The sequence below is a fragment of the Somniosus microcephalus genome, chromosome 19 (genome assembly GCF_052327205.1).
Source record: "Somniosus microcephalus isolate GS21.2 chromosome 19, FLI_Smic_1.0, whole genome shotgun sequence".
NCBI classification, from domain to species: domain Eukaryota; kingdom Metazoa; phylum Chordata; class Chondrichthyes; order Squaliformes; family Somniosidae; genus Somniosus; species Somniosus microcephalus.
In genome coordinates, this window is record NC_141005.1 from 39,971,204 (window position 1) to 39,994,055 (window position 22,852).

General features: G+C 39.8%; 1 protein-coding gene across 1 annotated transcript; it reads right to left on the reverse strand.

Annotated features, from left to right (window-relative positions):
* Positions 1–890: 890 nt before the first annotated feature.
* zcchc8 (zinc finger, CCHC domain containing 8) lies at positions 891–22,809 on the reverse strand. The gene is made up of 14 exons (XM_085961667.1): positions 22,544–22,809; positions 20,727–20,767; positions 20,212–20,286; positions 19,999–20,104; positions 19,827–19,904; positions 16,152–16,255; positions 15,093–15,158; positions 14,920–14,980; positions 13,513–13,643; positions 12,904–13,046; positions 11,306–11,430; positions 10,158–10,244; positions 7,701–7,821; positions 891–2,424 (listed from the first exon to the last, which is right to left on the reverse strand). Exons 1-14 carry the CDS (start codon positions 22,718–22,720, stop codon positions 1,550–1,552), a joined length of 2,190 nt encoding a protein of 729 aa, XP_085817793.1. The 5' UTR covers positions 22,721–22,809; the 3' UTR covers positions 891–1,549.
* Positions 22,810–22,852: the final 43 nt, after the last annotated feature.

The window sequence follows — 22,852 nt, forward strand, 5'->3', positions numbered from 1 at the left end:
AATTGACAAAAACACGACTACAGGAAGTAATGTTTTGCAGACAGGAAGATCAGCTAATGTATAGGATCATATGTATGGATACCTGTTAACATTTATTGTTCCAGTTTTCCTCAATCCTTCTGTCAACAAAGGGTTACGCTGTTCCTTCTCTTTCAGAGTAACAATTCAAAAAATAACTATCGATTACTTGTTGGGGTTGGAAACTACTAGACATGACAAAATAGAAGCAGAGGCTCAGTTAGCTATGCATTTACTGTTCTTTCCAGTATTAAGCTCAGATGATCAACGTGCTGTGCTTATTGCATATAACCGTTCACATTATTTCTGAAAATGGATGTCATCACATGAAAATAGACACCTCCTTGTGACTGACTAAAGACACAAATCATGTGGGTAATTTATACACGCAAAGTAAATCAATTTTGACATTTCCTACAAGGTGATCTGGCCCATTGTAGAACATGTAGAATGGTACAATCTTTCCACATACTGTAGCTCAAAAAGCCTACCTTTGGGTTTATAAAAAAAAGTAATAGAAATTTTTTAAAAATGGTGTCACACGATTTGATAACCATTTTAAGGTCCAGACAAAATTAAGAGGTTGGATGCAAAAGGAGCGTGCATAGTTTGACACTGCACACAACTATGCTGAACTCTCTTCTTGAAGTTGTGAACTGAACAGCTAAAACATTAGTATGAGAAAATGACAATGGAGTGTACAGGTGAAGGGATATCATTTGACTAAAATAATCCCAAAGATATACTACAGAAGCCCCAAAGGTTGTACCCAGGAAATACCCAACTATCCACCCAGTAGCTCACCAGCAAGATGTACAGAAGCCAACCCTTTGTCACAATGATAAATAAAACCGACCAAGATCACAACAGTATTTCCTGCAAATTTCTATGCCATTTAATGCAGTCACAAAATACTAAAACATGTCTTAGAATTGTTCATCATATTCCCGTAATCCAAGGCTGTATACTTCTTGCAAAGAATGGCGTTACAAAGGTAGAAGCAGCTTTAAAAAACTAAAGCATATGTGGATATTCATAAAATACCTGAAAACAGCCCTGGTAATCCCTGACAATTTCAATGATCAGTTATTAGAATTTAAAATACTGTACATTAAAATCCCTGGCAGTATATTATATAAAATTACATTGGTAATATCAAAAAAATGTGTATTCAGTTATATAAACAAAAAATTTGATGTACAAGAAATGACTAAAAACCCACTGTACACTTAAATCCACGTCGGAAAAATTCTGAGACCATGCCTGAAGGACAAATTTCAACAGTGCCTCTTTGAAAATGAATATTACACAAGAAAAGCTTCTTTCTGTAACACCAGACAAGTTTTCACTCATTACCAACCCTACATATTAAAATAGCACTGACTCCACATTTTTTGATGTGTTTACACCAGCTCTGCCACAAACTGTTGAAATGAGGTCTTAGTGAAAAAAGCTCCAATATAGTACATGGTCATATCATGACTTGGAAGCCTTGGATCTGAAAGTTTCAGTACTTTTTTGATAATGATATTTATTTCTTTTTCATTTTGTTTCTTGGAGAATTCTTCAGTAAGCTCCTGAGTTTGAGGTAAGTTCCGGTTGCCTCGGAAAGATTGTCATATTCAAAAGGTGTGATTCCAGTAGCAAATTTACTCACGTCAGGCACAGAAGAGATCCTATTCTCCTGTTGTGCTTCTGAAACAGTAGCACTGGTGATGGACCCATCGGTTTTCTCTAAACATACTTGGTTTCCTCCAATAGATGCTTCAGGTGTTGAGGTAGAATCTTGAATGGTTCTACTGCCCTCTATTTCCATTCCGGAATTCTCAGGTTGAGTGCTCTCTCCCCTGTGCGAAGTGTGTCCCACCAAATTGATTTGTTCATCTCTAGAATCAACTGAAGATGCTTCAGCACTTGGACTCACCAGATTATTTTCAATTGTCCCCATTTTGTCATTAGATTCAATTTCCATGCGGTGGTCAGGTGGATTTATTGCTGGTGAGGAATTTGCAGAATTCTTGGTTAAAGGAGAATCACAAGGACCTTCTGTCTCACTGTTAGTACTTTCAGTCTGCTCCAATGCAGCCCAGATCAACCGCTGTTGTTCTTCCAACTCTTCCAATGACAAGACATCTGCATCCAAAGTTTTATCCACAATCTCAGCAGTTGCAGCTTGTGCACTTCTTTCTTCCAATGAATGTCCTGCTGGAGAGCAATTTGAAGGAGTAGAGGGAGGAGTATCTTTTGGAAGTGGGGGGCGTGTTGGAGTAGGTGGTGCAGGTGGGACAAATGTAGGTGGTGTAGAAGGAGGTGTTCCTTTAGGTAGAGGAGGGGGAGACAAAGTTAATGGGCAACCAGGAGGTACGGGTGGCACAAGTTGGAACGGCCTTGGTGGTGTTTCTGAACCTGCAGGAGAAATAAAGTAGAGGTAATATACAGCAGCAAAACTGAACCCTATTAGGCGACACAATATTTCACGATAATCTTGCTTCTTGGGTACATCTGGTTATCCAGTAATCTTATAATCAACTATCAAGGACATGTCATTGATACTGTGCTGCATAAAGGCCAGTTAAGTTAGTTTGGTGCCTCAGACCAGGATATTTACAACCACAAAGTCTTCCTAACATTAGCATAGAACAGAATGAAAAAGCAGAGCCTGCAGAGTGTAATTTACAGTGGTTTCATATGGAAGCAGTTTTCAGAATAGCACTGACAGAAAGATGGTCCACCCTCTTCACTGGGGAATAGCATATGCTAAAAGGAGGACAAATATCTAATGGGGGGGGTGGGGGTGATGAAAAAGGGACAAAAGGAGATATGCTCCCACCTCACCCCCACACAGCCTCCAGTCAATACCAGGGTACAGCCAAAGACAATGGCAATGAGAACATTTGTCTTACAAATTTGGCTCAGTACCTGCTGGAAAAATATAGATTTAAAAAAAAAGTACTGGGATAATTGCACTTGATTTTTCACTCCGGTTCAGCGCAAATAACCACTGCTTTAAGCAGACCTCATACCCACTACAATCTGGGGAGTGCCTTTCACACCCCAACATCTCGGTAAGCAATAGCAAGACCCAGAGATCAAATGCAGAATCCCTGCCAGAGTACACCAGCTTGTTGGAATGTATCAGATGCTGCCACGTGATTCTCTTCATCTCTGGTAGGCGGACTAAATATACAACTCTTGCTACAAACAAAATTTAGGTAACATGCAACAGGTAAATGAATAGTATTCATTACAAAAGTTAAGATATGAATATCCTCTTCGATATATATATATTTGAACAAGAGACATTTTTCCCTGAGCTATCTCTCAACATACAAATGAACCTTGAAAATCAATGTTTCCTTTTTACTTGGGTGAAATGCTACTATGGAGTTAAACAAGCCCTAGCTGTTGACTGATTGGCTGGGCTCAGCAACTGCAGATAAACCCCCAATTGGAGGCTCTGGCCACAGAGCTGGCAATCAAAATCATCAACCCCAGGCAGGTTTGGTTCTTCGAATGGTGCCATGCAATTTGACCGACTAGTTTAAGATCTTTTGAAGACACGTCAGAACTAACAAAAACATTAACAAACCAAAGCATTCTTAATTATAGTTAGGCTGCTTTTTACAGTATTAAACAGCAACAACAATTTGCATTTATATAGCACCTTCAACGTAGCAAAAAGTCCCAAGGAGCTTAATGAGTTTTATCAATAAAAATGACACTGAGCCACAGGAGGAGATATCAGGACAGATGACCAAAAGCTTGGTCAAAGAGGTAGATTTTAAGGAGCATCTTAAAAGGAGGAGAGGTAGAGAGACGGAAAGGTTTACAGAGGGCATTCCAGAGCTTAGGGCCAAGGCAGCTGAAAGCATGGCTGCCAACGGGGGAGCGATTAAAATCAGGGATGCACAAGATGCCAGAATTGGAGGATCTCCGAGATCTCAAAGGCTTGTAGGGCTAGAGGAGGTTACAGAGACAGAGAGGGATTTGAAAACAAGGATGAGGATTTTAAAATTGTGTTGTCTGAGCAGGAGCCAGTGTAAATCAGCAAGCACATGGGTGATGGGTGAACGGGACTTGGTGCGAGTTAACATACAGACAGCAGCGTTTTGGATGAGCACAAGTTTATGTAGGGTGGACAATGGGAGGCCAGCCAGGAGTGCGTTGGAATAGTCAAGTCTAGAGGTAACAAAGGAATAGATAAGTGTTTCAGCAGATAAGCGGTGGCAGGAGGCAGAGGGTGATGGTTGAAGGTTGTTTTTGTGACTGGAAGCCTGTGTCCAGTGGTGTACCGCAGGGATCGGTGCTGGGTCCTTTGCTGTTTGCAGTGTACATTAATGATTTCGATATGAATGTAGGAGGTATGATCAGTAAGTTTGCAGATGACACGAAAATTGGTGGAGTGGTAAACAGCAAGGAGGGAAGCCTCAGGCTACAGGACGATATACAGGAAACTTTCGATTAACTGGCCACTAAATAACCGGAAATGTCGGTTAACCGGCAAAATTCAAGAGTCGGTTCAGATAACTTTTTTTTACTTAGTTACTTTTTTTTTACTCATTTCTGGCTGTGCAAGCGTCTAACTGAAGCTGTTGCTAAGCTACAGAGACGCTTGCAAGCTGTGCTGATTGTTTTGAAGCTAAGCAACAGGGTTTGTTGCTTTAGACAGAGCGCTGAGCTCCGTATCTTTTAACTATAGTGCTCGATTCTCCGGCATTGTTGATAGACGGCACCAGCTCGGTCCCGTCCGTGCCGGATACCAGAAAGTTTCCTGTAGATGGGTTGATTAGATGGGCAGAACAGTGGCAAATGGAATACACAATGAATGGTAGGACCCTAGGAAGGACAGAGGAACCTTGGTGTGCATGTACATAGATCCCTGAAGGCAGCAGGACGGGTAGATAAGGTGGTTAAAAAGGCATATGGGATACTTATATTCTATGCCTCGGCTAATGAAGGCAAGAGCAGGGAGGTTATGATGGAGCTCTACAAAACGCTAGTTAGGCCACAGCTGGAATACTGTGTGCAGTTCTGGTCGCCACACTATAGGAAGGATGTGATTGCATTGGAGAGGGTGCAGAGGAGATTCACCAGGATGCTACCTGAGCTGGAGCGCTTCAGCTATGAAGAGAGACTGGACAGGCTGGGGTTGTTTTCCTTGGAGCAGAGAAGGCTGAGGGGGGGACCTGATTGAGGTGTACAAAATTATATGAGGGGCATAGATAGGGTAGATAGAAAGAAACTTTTCCCCTTAGTAGAGGGGTCAATAACCAGGGGGCATAGTTTCAAGGTAAGGGGCAGGAAGGAGGTTTAGAGGGGATTTGAGGAAAAACTTTTTCACCCAGAGGGTGGTTGGAATCTGGAACTCACTGCCTGAAAGGGTGCTAGAGGCAGGAACCCTCACAACATTCAAGAAGCACTTAGATGAGCACTTGAAACGCCATAGCATACAAGGCTACGGACCTAGTGCTGGAAAATGGGATTAGAATAGACAGGGCTTGATGGCCAGCGCGGACACGATGGGTCGAAGGGCCTCTTTCTGTGCTGTATAACTATGACTCTAGGGTCAGAGTCGGGCGACATTACAGAGATGGAAGTAGGCAGTCTTGACGATGGAGCAGCTATGTGGTCGGAAGCTCATCTCGGGGTCAAACAGCACCAAGGTTGTGAACAGTCAGACACCAGGGGGAGGGATGGAAGCGGTGGTCAGGGAATGGAGTTTGTAAGAGGGACCAAAGACAATAGCTTCTGTCTTCTCAATATTTAGTTGGAGGAAATTTCAGCTCATCCAATACTGTATGTCGGACAAGCAGTGTGACAAATCAGTGACAGTGGAGAGGTCAAGAGCGGTGGTGATGAGATAGAGCAGAGTGTGGTCAACGTTCATGTGGAACTGGGTGTGTTTTCGGATGATGTCGCCGAGGGGCAGCATGTTGATGAGAAATAGAAGAGAGATAAGGATAGATCCTTGGGGGATTCCAGAGACAACGGTGTGGGAGTGGGAAGAGAAACAGGTGATTCTCTGGCTACAATTCGATAGATAATACTAGTGGAACAAGTCTGGAACCCGTGGTTCAGAAATTTCAAATAAAAGCTTGACCATTTAAACAGGAACCAGCTACATATGTACTCATTTACATCTGCATATTAATTGACTTTAAGGCCTGCCCCGTTGGAAATAGATATTCTGATACCATGCAGAAAAAATGAACAGAAACCAAAATTCACCCTACAGCTACTGCACCAATAATTTTTTTTTTTTTTTTAGATCAATAAACTGACTCAGATGGAAATGCTGCATTTTTGTCCCAAGAGGTTTCTCTTTAAATAGGCCTCAATACATTCAGACCCAAGATATGCACACTGGCATGTTGATGGAATAGGACACCCCAGGAGATCTGGCTTTGCTTTCTACAAAGTTTCAGTGAGTGAGTGAGTGTGAGTGTGAGTGTGAGTGTGAGAGTGAGAGAGTGAGAGCGAGTGAGTGAGAGCGAGAGAGAGTGTGAGAGAGTGAGTGAGAGGAGTGTGTAATATTACCCACACGTGGAACAGTTCCATGGCTCAGTTGGTAGCACCCTCACTTCGGAGTCAGAAAGTTGAGAATCCCACTCCAGAGACTTGAGCACAAAAATCTAGGCTGACACTCCAGTTCAGTGATGAGGGAGTGCTGCACTGTCGGAGGTGCCGTCTTTTGGATGAGACATTAAACCGAGGCCCCATCTGCTCTCTCAAGTGGACGTAAAAGATCCTATAGCACTATTTTGAAGAAGAGCAGGGGAGTTATCCCTTGTATCCTGGCCAATGTTTATAGTTGGATTTAGATAGCGCCTTTCACGACCACTGGATGTCCCAAAGCGTCATTAAAAACAGATTATTTGGTCATTATCATATCGCTGTTTGTGGGAGTTTGCGGTGCGCAAATTGGCTGCCGCGTTACCTACATTACAATAGTGACTATACTTCGAAAGTACTTCATTATAAAGTGCTTTGGGACATCCAGTGGTCGTGAAAGGCGCTATCTAAATGCAAGACTTTCTTTCTTTACAGGCAGATTGAATCGGAACTACGCTCTTATGAACATAAATTTACCTATGTATCTCACATGCAGCAATCTTTATTTGTAAAGTGTCCTGGAAGTACCTTCTTCTAGCTCAAAGTATGCAATTTCTCCAAAACAAAAGGTGATCCCGAGTTTCCATGAACTTAAAAATATCTGAATCATTTTAAATGTTTACAATTATATAGCAAAATATTCTAATATACATAAACTGCTCCATCCACTATCTTTACTCTTAATTTAGTCTATTGGTCAAGAGCATAGATAGATAACCCACTCCCAGGCCTCTATCTATAACCCTAGCAGCTTACAGCTGGGAAACATGCAACAACAAAAATGATCTGCCATTTTCTAACTATTGGGAAAGCACTGGAGCTCAATTTTGGCATCTTTTACCTCCCCCGCACCCCCCCCCCCCCCAACCTTTTTTTTAAATAAAACAGTTGAAATCAAGACCTCTTCAGATGAAGAAACTTGCATCTCAATACTTTGTATTGGTATAGAAACCCTCTAAACCATCGGATCCAAGGCTTTAACCACCATATTTTCTTGGAAGGGAATGACCATTTTATTTCATGTTGCTTACCAAAAAGATAAGAGATATGAACATATTTAAGTGCTGTACCTGAATCTATGTCCATGTCAAAAGCATACACATTTGTATCTATTTCTTCAGACCTGCGCTTCTTGACACTGCGAAGGCTCGAGTCAGCATCCGAACCCCTTTTGTTTGAACTGTTTTTAGTCTAGGGAGAAATAAGAATTGCCATTAAGTTAGGTCAGTTACATAAAATTAGTGCTTCTACTTTACATTAATGCTTAAAAAGCAGCATTCAAAATTATTACATGGCTTGATAGGATGGATGCTGGGAGAATGTTTCCCTTAGCTGGGGAGTCTAGAACCAGGGGCCACAGCCTCAAGATAAAGGGTAGGCCATTCAGGACTGAGAGGAGAAGAATTCTTTGGAATTCTCTACCCCAGAGGGCTGTGGAGGCTCAGTCACTGGGTACATTCAAAACAGAAGTCGATAGATTTCTGACTAGTAAGGGCATCAAGGGATATGGCGATAGGGCCGGTGAATGGAGTGGAGGTAGAAGATCAGCCATGATCTCATTGAATGGCGGAGCAGGCTTGAAGGGCCTACTCCTGCTCCTATTTCTTATGAGTATTAAAATTGCTCTGCTCCACAATGTTTTCATCTCCTCATTCATATTGTCTCATGCTAAGGTACAGTTTCACAGGTGCTTAGTGCTTGGGTACCTCACCCAAAATGGCCATTCCTCATGTACGAGCCAAGATAGTGAGCATTGGTGGACTATTTGATTATGGGGCGTTCTCATCTGAGCTCAATCTTTTCACCTGATGTCAACACATATGCACTTTCCAATAAAGGTTGTGGATAGTGATTAGTAATGGGAATTCTGTTGATTTGTTTCCTCCCAGGTGCATAGAGGCCAACTATAACTGTGTCTGATGCCACAGCAGAGATCAGTTATCTCAGGAAAAAGAGAACATTTAACACTGCACCTTCCTGGTCTGTTTGGATCACTATCTCAGTTGTCCACTAAGCAGGTGTCTCACAATACATAATACAGGTTTCTATTATATATTAAAAAAGAGAGATGAACCAGTCTCAACATTTGGATATTTAATTAAGTATCTTAAATTATATTTAACTTTGAGTGTGGAATATTTTCAATTGTTTATACAGTGTGGGTTGCATGGTTTCTAAAACAGTTGCTTTTAAAGCGCTGGACATCATTTTACAGGTGAAGTCACATAACTCATTTTGGGGAAAAAGTAAACAACGCGAGATGCATGAGCACAGACGAGAGAAAGTGGGGCTCTTTTCATTGGAATAGAAAGTTAAGAGATCTAATTGAGGTGTATAAAATTATGAGCACGATGTCCTCACAAACAGTGGTGGAAGCATTATCCATGATAGCTTTTAAAAAGTGAAGTGGATAAATAGCTGAAAATCTTAAGGATATTGAGAAAGGGCAAGGGAATGAGATTAAGTGAATAGCTCTTTCAGCTGAACAGTCTCCTTCTGTACTTAAAAATTCTGAGACACAATCTATACCCAATTCACTCCTGCAGGTCCTTTATAAATAGATTTAAAATTGCTTATTGAAATAATTCAGTGAATTAGGTTTTAACAATGAGAGCAGTTTTAACAAGTTTTATTGCCCTCTGTCAAATGTCAAGCAACTGTAACATCGATTTCAGAAAAATTGAAGTTGCACAAAATTTTCTTGGTCAATCCAGGTTAAGGCAGCTCGCCATAGAAAACCTGCTCTTAGAACCCTTGTATACTTCATTAGGAAGTGTGCAACAGCTGTCTGACAGGACATGGCTGCTGGGAAGTGGCTGGCCTCTGATCAATGCCTTTCCACTCAGAGATGCAAACCTGCGCTCTATCTGGTGCCTTACAACAACGTGTATTTATATAGTGTCTTTAACATAGTACGTCCCAAGGCGCTTCACAGGGGCGTTATCAAACAAAATTTGACACCAAGCCACATAACGAGATATTAGGGCAGATGACCAAAATCTTGGTCAAAGAGGTCGGTTTTAAGGAGCATCTTAAAAGGAGGAGGAGGAGAGAGGTAGCGAGGCAGAGGTTTTTTGGGGGGGGGGGGGGGGGGGGGGGATTCCAGAGCTTAGGGCCTCAGCAGCTGAAGACATGGCCAACAATGGTGGAGCGATTAAGAATCGGGGGATGATCAAGAGGCCAGAATTAGAGGAGCACAGATATCCTGGAGGGTTGTGGGGTTGGAGGAGATTAGAAATAGGGAGGGGCGAGGCCATGGAGGGATATGTAAACCAAGGATGAGAATTTTTGATGGTGTTCTGGCAGCTTAGTGGCTAGATGTGAAACTAGTGCTGCACTGAATCATATTGACCAAGTTGTAGTTTTGATCCCTGTTTCATGGCAGGTTAGTCATTTTAGCCATTTACCTTCTACTCTTGTGAATTTGCAATTACCAGAGTTTCGAATTTAAAAAGATGACTGAACCAGAAATTCGAATCAACACAAAAAGCAAATGCAAGGGACGAAAGGTGAAATGTTAAACTTACTGTGTAATAATCAGCATTCAATTGATGTGCAAAGTGTTCCTTCAGATGATGGGATTGCATTGGAATTGAACCATACAGCCTCCATTCCTAGTGACAACATAAAATATAATAACCAAAACAAACTAGAAAAAACTTGAGGCAGTCATCAATGCATAAATAAAATCATCCCTGTTGCAACTTAATTACAGCAGTGATTACAGTAGCAAGAGTTAAAATTTGTTTCACAGACAAGTGTAGTGAAGCAAAATAACCACTATGAGGAGAGCAACCAGAACTGCTGAATTTTATTACATACTTTTTCTACAAGTGTTTTAAATAAACTTTTTATCCTGAAGCAATAAAAAAGTTAATTACACTAGAACTTCCCCAGCTAACACTGCCTCACGCTAGTGGTCAAACAGCAAAAGGCTTGTTTCATGTTGTTTTAATGTTGTGGAATAAGGTTTGAATCTAAGTACTGCAAACTGTATACCAAGGTTAAGAGCGGATACTGAGAAAACCATGACACTGCTGTTCTTTTGATGGGGAATTGAATCTATAGACTACTTTCAGAACATCTGATTCACAGAATCATTCAAATGGTTGACGTTCCAAAATTGTTCTTGGTATGAAAGTTCACAAATCATAAAAAGAGAGGAGAATGGGGCACTGGGTGGACAAAAAGGATAAAAGTTTTTTTTTAATTACATTTGCTGAATGCTAATACTAAAAAGTGTTGGAGAAGGCAGATACTGCTTGAACATTGATTGAGAATCGTGTGATAGCTCAGTTGATGAATACACCACTTAATGTAGCATTTGGCCATAAGGACCAGGAAGATGAAAGTTTTGATTCCTGGTCTGTGTTGGGCTAGCTGCTCTCAGCTAGGAACACAATTAGCCCTGAAGCCAACAGAAAAAAATGCAAACCAGGACCTTGCTTTTAATAACTTCAGTGACTCCTTTTGGACAATTGAGCCAATGACAAGACTGTGATGCTCCATGGTCAAACTGCCTGGTAGCACTCACCATCTAGGCTGAAAAGGTATCAAATGGTTGGCCAGTGCCTGGAAAAGTCCAGCATTAACCAGCATATTTGGAAAAGGACAGAAGAAACTAGGGGTATGGTGGGGAAGAAACAGATTGGAGTATACCAAGTGCAATGCTTACATCCTGAATCCCTTTTGGAATGACAGCATTGAATCCTGCATAATCTATTAGTTTACTTGTGTCATAGGATGGAAGGCGAGTTTTTAGATGTTGTTTGTCATGCTCCATTTCACCATCACTAGAATCTATATATAAAAAAAGACAACTGTTAAAATGTGTTAAACTGTGTCCTGACAAAAAGTCAGCAGGCTCAACTTTCAGAATAGTGTACAAAACCTTCATTAGTAAGGCATGAGATATTCAGTTTCTTTTAAATTTTGGTGAAATTATATTGCTTTTAAACAAGTCACACATCCTGACTTTGACAAAAACTGTATTTTCTTCATTGTTGTTGGGTAAAAATCTTGAAATTCCCCAGCTAACGCAATCATGGGAACACCATCCAATACTCAGGTCACAACAGTTCAAGGAGAAGACACACTACCATCTTCTCAGGGCAACTAGGGATAAGCAAAAAAAATGCAGGCTCGCCAGTGCCACTCATATCACAAGAACAAATGAAAAACACTTTTTCTGGCTCTCCTAGAGGCAGCTTTTTACTGATTGCTATCAATTCCAACCAGAAGTATACGTGTGGGGGTGCTGGGTGAAGACAGGTTAGGGTTTGATGACAACGGATTCAATAGTCAGATATATTGCCGACACTCAACATTCACAGGTGAATAATAGCCACTTGTTTGAAGTACTGGAAGGAAACCACTGCCTGTGGAGCCATACTGCAGTAAGGGAGTCAAGGGCCTCCAGTAGAGAAGAACAGTGGACAAAATTTCCAAAGTTATTCGGTTAAAAAAACTCTGCAGCAGTATATCCAAGAAAAAAAACTATGCAAAACTTGCACCTTGCCACTCTGTGATGGCATGCCAATAGGTTGACAGATAGTTTTCTTACAATGGAAAAATCTGAGGCCACTTAAAAAAAAAAAAGCACAATGTCAGAATTTTAGCCACTGTTCAGGCAATTAGACAAGTACATTTACCAGCTCAAGTACAAAAAAAAGGAACAAAAAATTCGAGGAGAATTACGTATTTGATGGGGGCTACCAACTAAAACATTTTAATTGGCAAGCTGTTTCTAATCGGTGATGTTTGGCTTAATAAACGGAGTCACTGAGGTGAACAGCACATCTTTCAGTGGTGCAAAGTGGTGAATGACCAAGCATTCTTGTCTAACAATGGGAATATCGTTATGAATTCAAGTCAACTCTGTGGTTATGTACCAGCAGTAAAAAGTGTTTCTCGCTGGTCTCAGATTTTTCCCATTGCTGTCCAAATTTAGTTTCCCAAAAATGCATTTTAAATGATTGATAATGTGGCACCCAGTAAACATTTAACATGTTCAACAGCACAAGCAAGGGGCATACTGTGGTAACCCCCTTCAGCATATCCTACAACAGAATGATCCGAGACATTAACTGGAAGGAGTATTGTGGGGTTTTTCCAAGTATCCAGTAAGTGCAAGCTAACTTAAAAAGCAAAATTACCATATGGCACTGCAAAAAAGGGAAAGATGCCCCAATACATTTATCAGAAAGTGTTATACATATCACATACACTTCTAGTATCTACATATTTACAAAGTTCAGATTTGAAATGCGTCACCTTTTCCATCATATAAAGCAAGCCCGGAAGTCTCTTGCTGAGTCTCGAGCAACCATCCTGGTGGATAACCCAATTGCCGCATCCGATAGATAAATGGTGGGAGAGTTTCATCCGTCATCCCCAGAGCTTCTTTAAGTTCTACGCTGCAGAACCGATTAAGTTAAACAAAAACCCATGAGTTAATGAACATTATTCAATGCTATGAACAATAAATATTAGTATCTGTAGCTGGCAACAAGACATTCCAGGGGACGTTTACAGTTTCATGGTTGAACAGATATTCCTGGGGATTTTGTAAATGACGGTTTGCTAGACAAAAATCAGTAATGAAAATAGGCAGCTTACTGCATAAAAGCAGTTATTTATTTTCTTGGAGGTGGGGAAATAGAATGATATGCCATTTTGAAAGCAACAGCATTGTTACATAAGCAAGGGGCAGACTGTGGTAATTCCCTTCAGCATATCCTGCCACAGAAGGGCTGTGGGGAAAGAGCAAGGGAGTGGTACTAATTGGATAGCTCTTTCAAAGAGCCAACACAGGCACGATGGGCCAAATGGCCTCCTTCTGTGCTATATGATTCTATGATAATCCAATCTAAGTGTTTTTACCTGATAACACCCGGTTTGAACTTTTCAAACCTCTCTGCATGATACCGCTGTTGAGAGCCTGAATGAGGTGTATCACCGGCCAGTGTCATGAACTCTTTCCTTTTTTCACTAATACGAGCAAGATCGCGTGGCTATAAAGTCAATTCAAAGATTATATGAACATTAGTTATTTTATAGTTAATAACAATTGCACATGAAAATGTAAAAATATGAAAATTCATGCTGTTGGGAATTTTAAGGGTGGAAAATGCAGAAGCCTATTTTTTATATATTCATTGTCATCAAAAATTCACCAAAGGTTTCAGTTTCACTTGCCCCTCTTTGAAGATCAGTCAATTTAAGAAAAGACTGCCTCCAAATTGCATTCCTCGCCAAATAATTTTGTTGGCCTCCTCTCCTGACATATGCTGGGGTAACATTTTATGAATGCCAACAGATCTCCAGTACCTCGACCATACAACAATTCTTCACACGCAAGCATAAAGTGAGTATCAGCAGGCAATATTACAACCGAACTGATCGTATCCTCACCCCATTTCCACACACATGCATTTTACAGTGGGGGTCAATTGATCATTGATCAGCAACCATGGGGCAGAGAGGCAAACTGTAGTGCCTGCCCGTGCCCCTCACCCTAAACACTGCCTCAACAGAGACTAATTTCAGCATCTGTTGCTCCATACCACACCATGCAGTACATTTATCCAGTAAACTACCAAGGGAGCCCACAGATAGCATTTCCCATTAGAAATGTTGAATTTGTTTTCTAAATTATTAATCTATCAAAATACTGCAATGAAGGAAAAAATTTATATGGCACCTTTTATGTCAAGATGTCCCAAATCATTTCACAGCCAATTTGCATACAGCAAAGGTCCCACAAACAACAAATGAGATAACCAGTTAAACTGTTTTGATGGTGTCAGTTGAGGGAGGACTGAAACTCAGGACAGCAGAAGAACTCCCTGCTCTTCTCTGAGCATTGCCAAGATCTTTTAAGTCCACTTGAGCAGGGAGAAGGGCCTCAGTTTAACATCTCATCCAAAAGACAGTACCTCCGACAAAGCAGCACCTCTTCGCCGATTTGTCAGCCTAGATTGTGCATTCAAGTTCTGGAGCAGGGCTTGAATCCACAGCTTTGTCTCAGGAGGCGCGCTTACTACCACGGAGCCAAGACGGAGTACTATAAATGGGCCAAGTACTATAGCTCAAGTAAGCTGGTGTTTAGCCCAGTTATTAAGCAGGAAAAAAACGTTCGTCATATTCACAGAAACATGTGCACCTTGATGTAAAATAAGTTCCCATGAAAGAATAAGCAAACAAATTGTTGACCTCTACATGACCTTGCTGTGTGCAACTGTTGCCCATCTAGAACAAGATCTCATTACAAAGTCACAATGGTCTTACCTTTGGACAGTCTTTTAACTGATGCTCTGTTAAACCACAGTTGAAACAACAAGGCTTTGGCCTATTTGATACAAAATGTGTTTTTTTCTTAAGTTAATAGTGCATTTCAACAAAAGAACCTATTTGAATATCTATTTCAATGAAAGATTTGAAGCCCATGCATTTATACATACCGCTTAGCTTTCATTTCCACTTCTTGTCCATCTAAGGATACAACTTGGGTGAAGACTTGTTGGTATCTTTACAATGCATTCAGGAATTACTCATTTCCACAAAAACCTATATGTTTAAATAAGCTTCTTGGCCTTAATAAACTTGCAGCATTGCAAGATTTTCTCATGCTCAATAGCAGGTCAATTTTCTTTATATGAAGAAAAGCACTGAGGGGCTACAACAACTGCAGAACTCTCACCATTAATCTGGTCATTTTCCATGAAAAATAATTATAGTCCTGTGCATCTGGACCATTACAGTCGTCTTAAGCTACTCCATCCACCCGAGTAATGATAATTACTATGATCTTGGGTGATGACCACAATATAATTTGACGAGTTCTGCACATCACATTGCAACACTCCTATTACAGAACAGACGTTTCCAAACATGCAAAAACCCGTTAAGTGATCTGCACAGTAAAGAAAACTTATGTAGTCTGTGCAAAAAGTTAAACACTAATGAATGTATAGAGTAATGCGGTTATATGTGGTAAGTCAAGATGATCAAAAAAGCTGTTTGCGTTAAGATCTGACTTTCACCATTAATGGTTCTGTGGCCCTTGCACAATTTTGTTTAAATAAAAGTAGCAGTCTGAGCCAGATACAAGTTTAAGTTTTGAAAAATAAAAGTTATGATTGTACACATTGCACTTGAATCCTCATTTTTCCTCCTCTCCAGAAGATCAGGAGTATTATTTGAATAATGCGGTGAAATAGATTTCAAGACTTCCAATAGATTGGAAAACATCTTATCTGCTAAAATTTATAAACATCTGGAAGTCCACAAATTAAAGTTACAGCATTTAACTAGCTGCATTTAGAAATTTACATCTGAATGAGAAATATTTTATTCCCAAACTCTCATTACAGTATAACATTACACTGACATCTCTAATGGCTAGCAAAAATCCAGATGGTTTTATATTCTGTTCAGAATCAATTCAGAAGATATATTGATCTAATAGACAATAAACAAGTCAACTGAGGTAGAAGCTTTCCATTCAGTGTGCAGGATACTTGGGTATTTCCCATCCATCTGTCAGCTGTGGATTCTCATTTAGCAATGGTTGTCCGAGTTTGTCAAGGCAAAAGTTGGTGAAGTACTGAACGCTTCCCACAACCTGCATGAAAACAATTTACAAAAACTTTCCTAATATGTACTAGTTGGCAAAAGACTAATGATAGTTTGTTTTGCTACTGCAGTAATTATCACATTAAAGTTCAAGAAATTCGCTGTTCATATGTTTAATGTATCTACAGTGTAATCATCAAAATGGACCTAATCAAATCACAGAAAAAAAGGAAGCAACCCAACAATCACAGTAATACTTGGAATGTTAAACAACTATTCTAAAGTAGCACACAGAAAAAGCTCTTGTGGCAGACACCAAATCAGATTATTTAAAACCTGGTGTACAGATTGCTATTCTTTTGTGGTCGTCATTATATTTTAAAAAACTGAATTGCCCTTGTATGGAGGGCAAAATATTTTAAAGTGCAAATGGAGATACCAGATTTTACTGCAATGTTTAATGAACACAGAAAATCTGATTGTTTTGGATCATGGAAAATTGCGAATTGTATTGAAACTACTGTCATATTACTAGTATTATAAATTACCTAGCTCAATTTCAGACAAGAACATTGTAAGAATTATTGTTGTATAAATTAGTGTAAATACCACTATCAAAGTATAAAGGAAATTAATACTTATGCATTCATTTTCCTGTGGCAACATCGGTCCAGCTAAGAGAGAGAGAGAGGCTGGAAACAGCATACTGAACAAAATAATCTCAGTCAAGTCCAGTACTGCCCATCCAAGTATTAATGTGCTTTTAACAGAAAGTGGCTCAGTATGCAATACTGTAGTGTCTGCAAAAATATATTTGTTTACTAGAGGACTACAAGGATAAACAGTGGTTAACTTTATAATCAGCATTGGAAACCAACTTAAAAGAAACTGAGTCAGATGTGACCCGATCAGTTGATTCATTAAATACAAGTGCAGGAGGAGATCTGGTGTATAGTGCATTGATGTATCAATGCAGAAAGCCATGGGGTACTATATGATATATGAGCTGCCCCCATCCCCAACAGGTCCTGATCTCAGCCAGGTCATATATAGAAGAGTAGCAACACAGTAAAGATTGGGTGTTTTCCCCACACAGGAATAGGGAGTCATTGGAGGGATCACCTCATAGCAGTATTAACAGAACCTGGGAGCAGATGACCTGCTGGCCCTCTCAACTGTAGAATAGTGCACGGTGCTTAGAAAAATAGGTGAAAACATGTCCCCATATAAAACTATTAGAAATAGTTGCATTGAATTCAGTGGTTCCCATAATAAATTAACTCTACATAGGTAAAGGGGTTAAGATCAGTTAAAACTGCAGACAAATGTGTACAAAATAAAGTTTGGATGGTCCACCAGCACAAAATGAAATGATGCAAGAAAACAATTAATGGTTAGGACTCAGAATCATGCAAATGTTAGTTTCCAATAATCAAAATGAATACAGAAGAGATGAGAGCAATAGAAAAGTTAGATTATAGACTGGAATCCAAATAAATGTTTTGGCTATACATGCACTGTAGTAGGTGTGATAAAAGACCAGATGAGACATTTGATGGTTAAGCATGGCAGAAACATAGGTGTTGAGAAATGGTAGGCATGTTAAATTCTTTACATTGCTCTTCACAAATGAAGACTAGAACTTATTTTATACTGGCACTGTTTTAATTTGGATTCCAAGAGGCTGGCATCCATGAGCTAGCTCCTGGCATTTAAACTACTGAGTATTCTTTCCTTATCCTGGTAGCAGACGAGCAGACCCAGTCTGCCACAGGGATAAGGAAGCCAGATTTAGCCATGTAAATGCCAGGTCATAAACATTGGTCTCCCAAAATCAAAAATAAAACATCACCAAAATAAAAAACAGCTTATGTGCAATTCTGGATCTCACCACTGGCTCGGAAATCTATAATACTGGTAGAAGTCAGTGAAGTATATATTGAAAAGAAATTCAAGAAATTAACTTTTAATGGTACTTAGACCAGATAGGACACACCCTGGAATTCTTAAAAGAAACAAGAGGAATTAGGTATGGCTGTGATCAACATTTTTAGGAGTTCCACAAATATGGGACCTGCATCCGAGGATTGGAGCCATTTGGAGGATACTGAATTGTATCCCATTTCTGAAAAACAGTATGAAACATGAGCCAGTAAATTATGAACCAATTTAGTCTAATACTAGTAGTGAGGCAAATGGTCATAAGGTTTATAAAGGATGCTGTCAACATTCCTCTAAATACAGCAGACTTGGGAATAGAAAAAAGGTGCTGATAAATGGAAAAGCCATGTGGGAGAAAGGGGCAATGGATATTGGAATTTTTCAGGAATCAATTCTGGTTTCCCTACTGTTAACACTATGCAAATAATATGGCAGAGGATAATGCATGTAATATGAAATTTGCAGGCAACACCAAATTATAAAAATCAAGTGATGAGTCTAAATACATTAAACATAAACAATGCACGTTTGAACAGGAAACATGGAATCTGTAGACACGATGAAGAGATCCTGTTTTGAAATGCACATTAATAAAAGGTGGAATAGAAAAAGAATTAAAGGAGATTAATGACCATGCATTGAAAGAATATGATCAATTTGGGGCCCTCAACAAAGCTAATCAAATATCAGGATGCATCTCAAAGGTATGTGATTATGTGTCAAGACAAATTACTTTAACATTGTATAGATGATTGGTGATGCCACATTTTGAATATCATGTATAGTTTTGTCCACACTACCTTCAAAAAAAAAAAATTATGTTTTACTGAGGGATCAGAAAAATCTAAGAGTGATATTTCTGTTACTTAGTTATGAAGAGAATCACTGAAGAGATTGAGAGGGGACACGATCCAGGCAAAATGCTGAGAGAGAAGGCAGATGAAAGACTGAGCACAGAACTAAGCACGAGTACAAAATTAAAAAGCTTCAAACAAGGAGATAAGAATTTCCCCCTCTATCTCATATGTGAAAAATTCCCGACATAGCAGTTAGTACCGTGTTGATTAATTCCGGAATTTAAAAAAAACTGGCTAATGTCCAGTTAGGAACAATACTGAAAGTTTTAATTGGAGCCAGAGATAATCGTTTCGAAACTGCGAGGACCATGGAAAGAACCACAGTTGAATAATATAGGCTGCGCGTTCAGATATTCTGGAGTTCTGCTTGACTATCTTTGGTGCTGGGAGAAATGCCACAGAACTTCTCCTCAGAAGATTAAATAATTTGAATAGAATTCATGATCCCTCGGATAGCTCATCCAAGAGACCATTATTCAAATGAGCCATGACAGTGAGTGGCAATTGACTATCTGACTGTGCCACACACTGCACCAAGCTTAATCCCGTCCTCATCTGGTATCCACATGTATTTGCAACAGGAGTTACTGGATAGCAAGTAGGTGTGGAAATCCTGGTCGATTTGTCCTTACCTAACCTAGGGGTACTGCTGCCAATTGCATCACTCCTACCACTGCCCTGGCTGAGCTCAGCGAACTCTGCACAGACCAGGGATCGAACCTGGATCTTCCTGATCTGCACGGCTCAGAGATTGTGACTTCAGTTCTGAGCCACGGTTTTTAATAATTCAAACAAATAATGATATTTGGATTTGTTACTTACATGAAATGCATCTTTTATTCTCTTTACTGTATTTAACGTTTTCACGTTCAGGTGCTCTTCTAGCAGCACACTTGAAGGCTGAAAAGAAATGTATTTTTATATAAACATTTCAAAAATTCTGTGAACAAAATCTGTATTCTCTCAAATTATTTCACTTATTCCATTTATTCACCTGAGGTTTCACATTAAATGATGTTTTTTCAGGGTCACTTTGTGTTTCTTTTTCATATTTTTCAGTTAAACCGGTAATGAAATCTTCAATTTCTTGATGAAACTGCCTGAAATTAAATTGGTGCACAAATCAGAGTAGCTGGTGTCAAACTGGAAATACTGCAAAGCAGGAAACAAAGCTTTAAAAAGTGATGATGCTTAAACTCAAACTTACTTTGAAATATTATTGTTCATAAATAAGATCTGAACCATTGGACCATCTGTTTTGGAGTCACTCACAACTATTTTACTGGCACAAAGAAAGGTTAGAAGTTTAATGAAAGCTTCTAAAACTTGCAGAATATGGAATCCAATCCAAGTTAACATTTACGTTGAAAGTCAAACACAAACCAAACTTATCACATTTACTCCATGTAATCTTATTACATTGCACAAATATGCCAAGCAACCAGTTCAAGTCCTAAAATCTATGAATATGTCTTAGTTTATAAGTAATGGCAGTCTTTTAAGCTATCAATAGCTAAGAAAAACTCAAGAATACAATACTGGCCAAATATTTATATACAATCCATTGACACGTATGGAGATAGCATTGTATACAATGGAAAATATTACATGATCTGTGTGATTAAATGCAGCTGTTCATTTCTACATAATTACAGAAAACATTATACAGACATTATCTAGTGTTACATGCAAAATGTTAGGCTCTCTTAATATTCATGTTACCTTGGCTGGGCCAGCAAGTTCAACTTCCTCCTCAGTTCCTGATGTTAACTGACTGTTAAGGTGAAAACCTCAAACATACTGACAATAAGCATTCAAGATCAAACCCTTAAAAAACCTTTTTCCAGTGTACTGTCAGGACATATGATATTTTACTAGTACTGTACATTAAAATACACTCAGCTACTTGTACGCTATTCAACCCATCTTTTACCACACACTCCATCCTGTAAATAGTTGTAATCTTTTATTTGCTAAATAATGGCTAGAAAGCTATAATGTTAGTTTTCCTTCTCTTAACTTCAAACTTTAATCACCAAGGCCTATACTGACACCTCACAAATCGCAATAAAATGATAATGCTAGCCAGCATCATTCACACCCGTATAAAAACACAATTTAAACACTGCATCCAATCACCTTGCATTTACAATAATCCTCGTTTGAAATGGACAGAGATATGTACATAACATCCAGAATATTGCGGCACCAAAAACAAAATGCCAGATTTATTTTTCCTAGATATTACTACACATTTTTCAGTTTTGGCTTTACACCAATGCAAAATATATAGTATTAACTGCATGTAGTGATAATATTTCATATTTTAGTAAGTGGTGTGAGACCAGCTCAAGAAGGTTGTCTCAGTCCTTCAGCTTTAGCACCAGCTACATGACTACACCTAGTGCTAAGCAAGCAGACTGCCTCAGAACTTCGAATCATAGAATGGTTACAGCACGGAAGGCGGCCATTCGGCCCATGCCGAACTTAATTTCTAATCTTCTTAAATGTCAGCAGAGAAATCTGCTAAACATTAGAATTTAACCAGTACTTAGTATCCTTCTTCTTATGGTATGATTATGTGGCGTCTGTCTAGAGAACGTTGTGGAGCCAACAGCATAACTCGGGTTCACTAGTTCCACATATCTCCAAGCAGGTGCCAGTCTCAAATCAGGACCTAAAGTGCATTAACACAACTGTTGCACCCACGCTACAATTACAGCGTAAATGCAGACTGAATGCAGAGTTAGGGCCTGGAGGAAGGAGTCTCACTCCGCTTAAGTTCGGGCCTTCACATCCGATTTACGGTCTATAAATTAACACGGTGCACTGACGCTGATTTTGCAATCTGAATGTTCCATAACTGAACCCTTATTGCAGCAATATAGTCTACTACGACATTTATCAATGGTTTTGGAGTAATGCCAGACATTTAAGATTTTGAAACATACAAATTATGTATATTATTCCACAGATTAACCGTTAACGGGTTAATCAAAAGCTATTTCAGAACAAGTGAATAAACTCTGCAGGTGTAATAGAGACTGAAAAAAAGTTGCAAGCTTCAACACAACGTAATTTACAACCATTCTGAATGAACACATGCATTGCCGCAAATGTACTTACTCCAAAATTAGATCGAGTTAAATTTGTTCCAAACTAAATAGATTAAAATCATACAACCACTCCGCAGGGAGCGGTAAAAAAAAAAACCGCCTTTCCAGTGCAGGAAGTTGCTGCGGTCGGATTCCCGAGGAAACGAAAACGAAGCTACAATGAGACGAATCGCAGGCCTGTGCTCCGGGCCTATCCGGTTAAACCAAACCAAGAAGCGAAACCAAAATCAGATTTGAAAAACCGGGTAACGGCGGTCTCACAGACCACTAGCGAACGCTTGAGAGCAGCGAGCAAACGCCGTTAAACGGCCGCTCTGCCCCGTTTAATCCCGTCTACTTTACGCGGCTTCTCCGACACGAGCCAATCGCTCCTGAGGCGCCCCGTTTGATTTTGCGAGTCACATTTCCCTGAAACGGAAGGATATTCTCCGCCTTCAGGTAACCTACGCTCTCCTCGCATTCCTGCAGCTTCTTCCTCATAGCCTCCGTCTCGCCCGCATCCTCGGAGTCGGTAAAACGGACGTGAGAAGGCGTTGAATCTTCAAACTCCTCGAACAGTTGGCGATCCCCAAAATCCAATTCCACCCTCTCAGCGGCCATCTTGTCACTAAGCTGAGTGACGTCCGCCGGGTGAAAGGGCGAAGGTCAGAGAGAAAGCAATTGTGACCCGAACGAATTCCATGACAACGGAGGGAGTTGCTTGGCCTAAAATCAGTGGTTTATAATTATTAG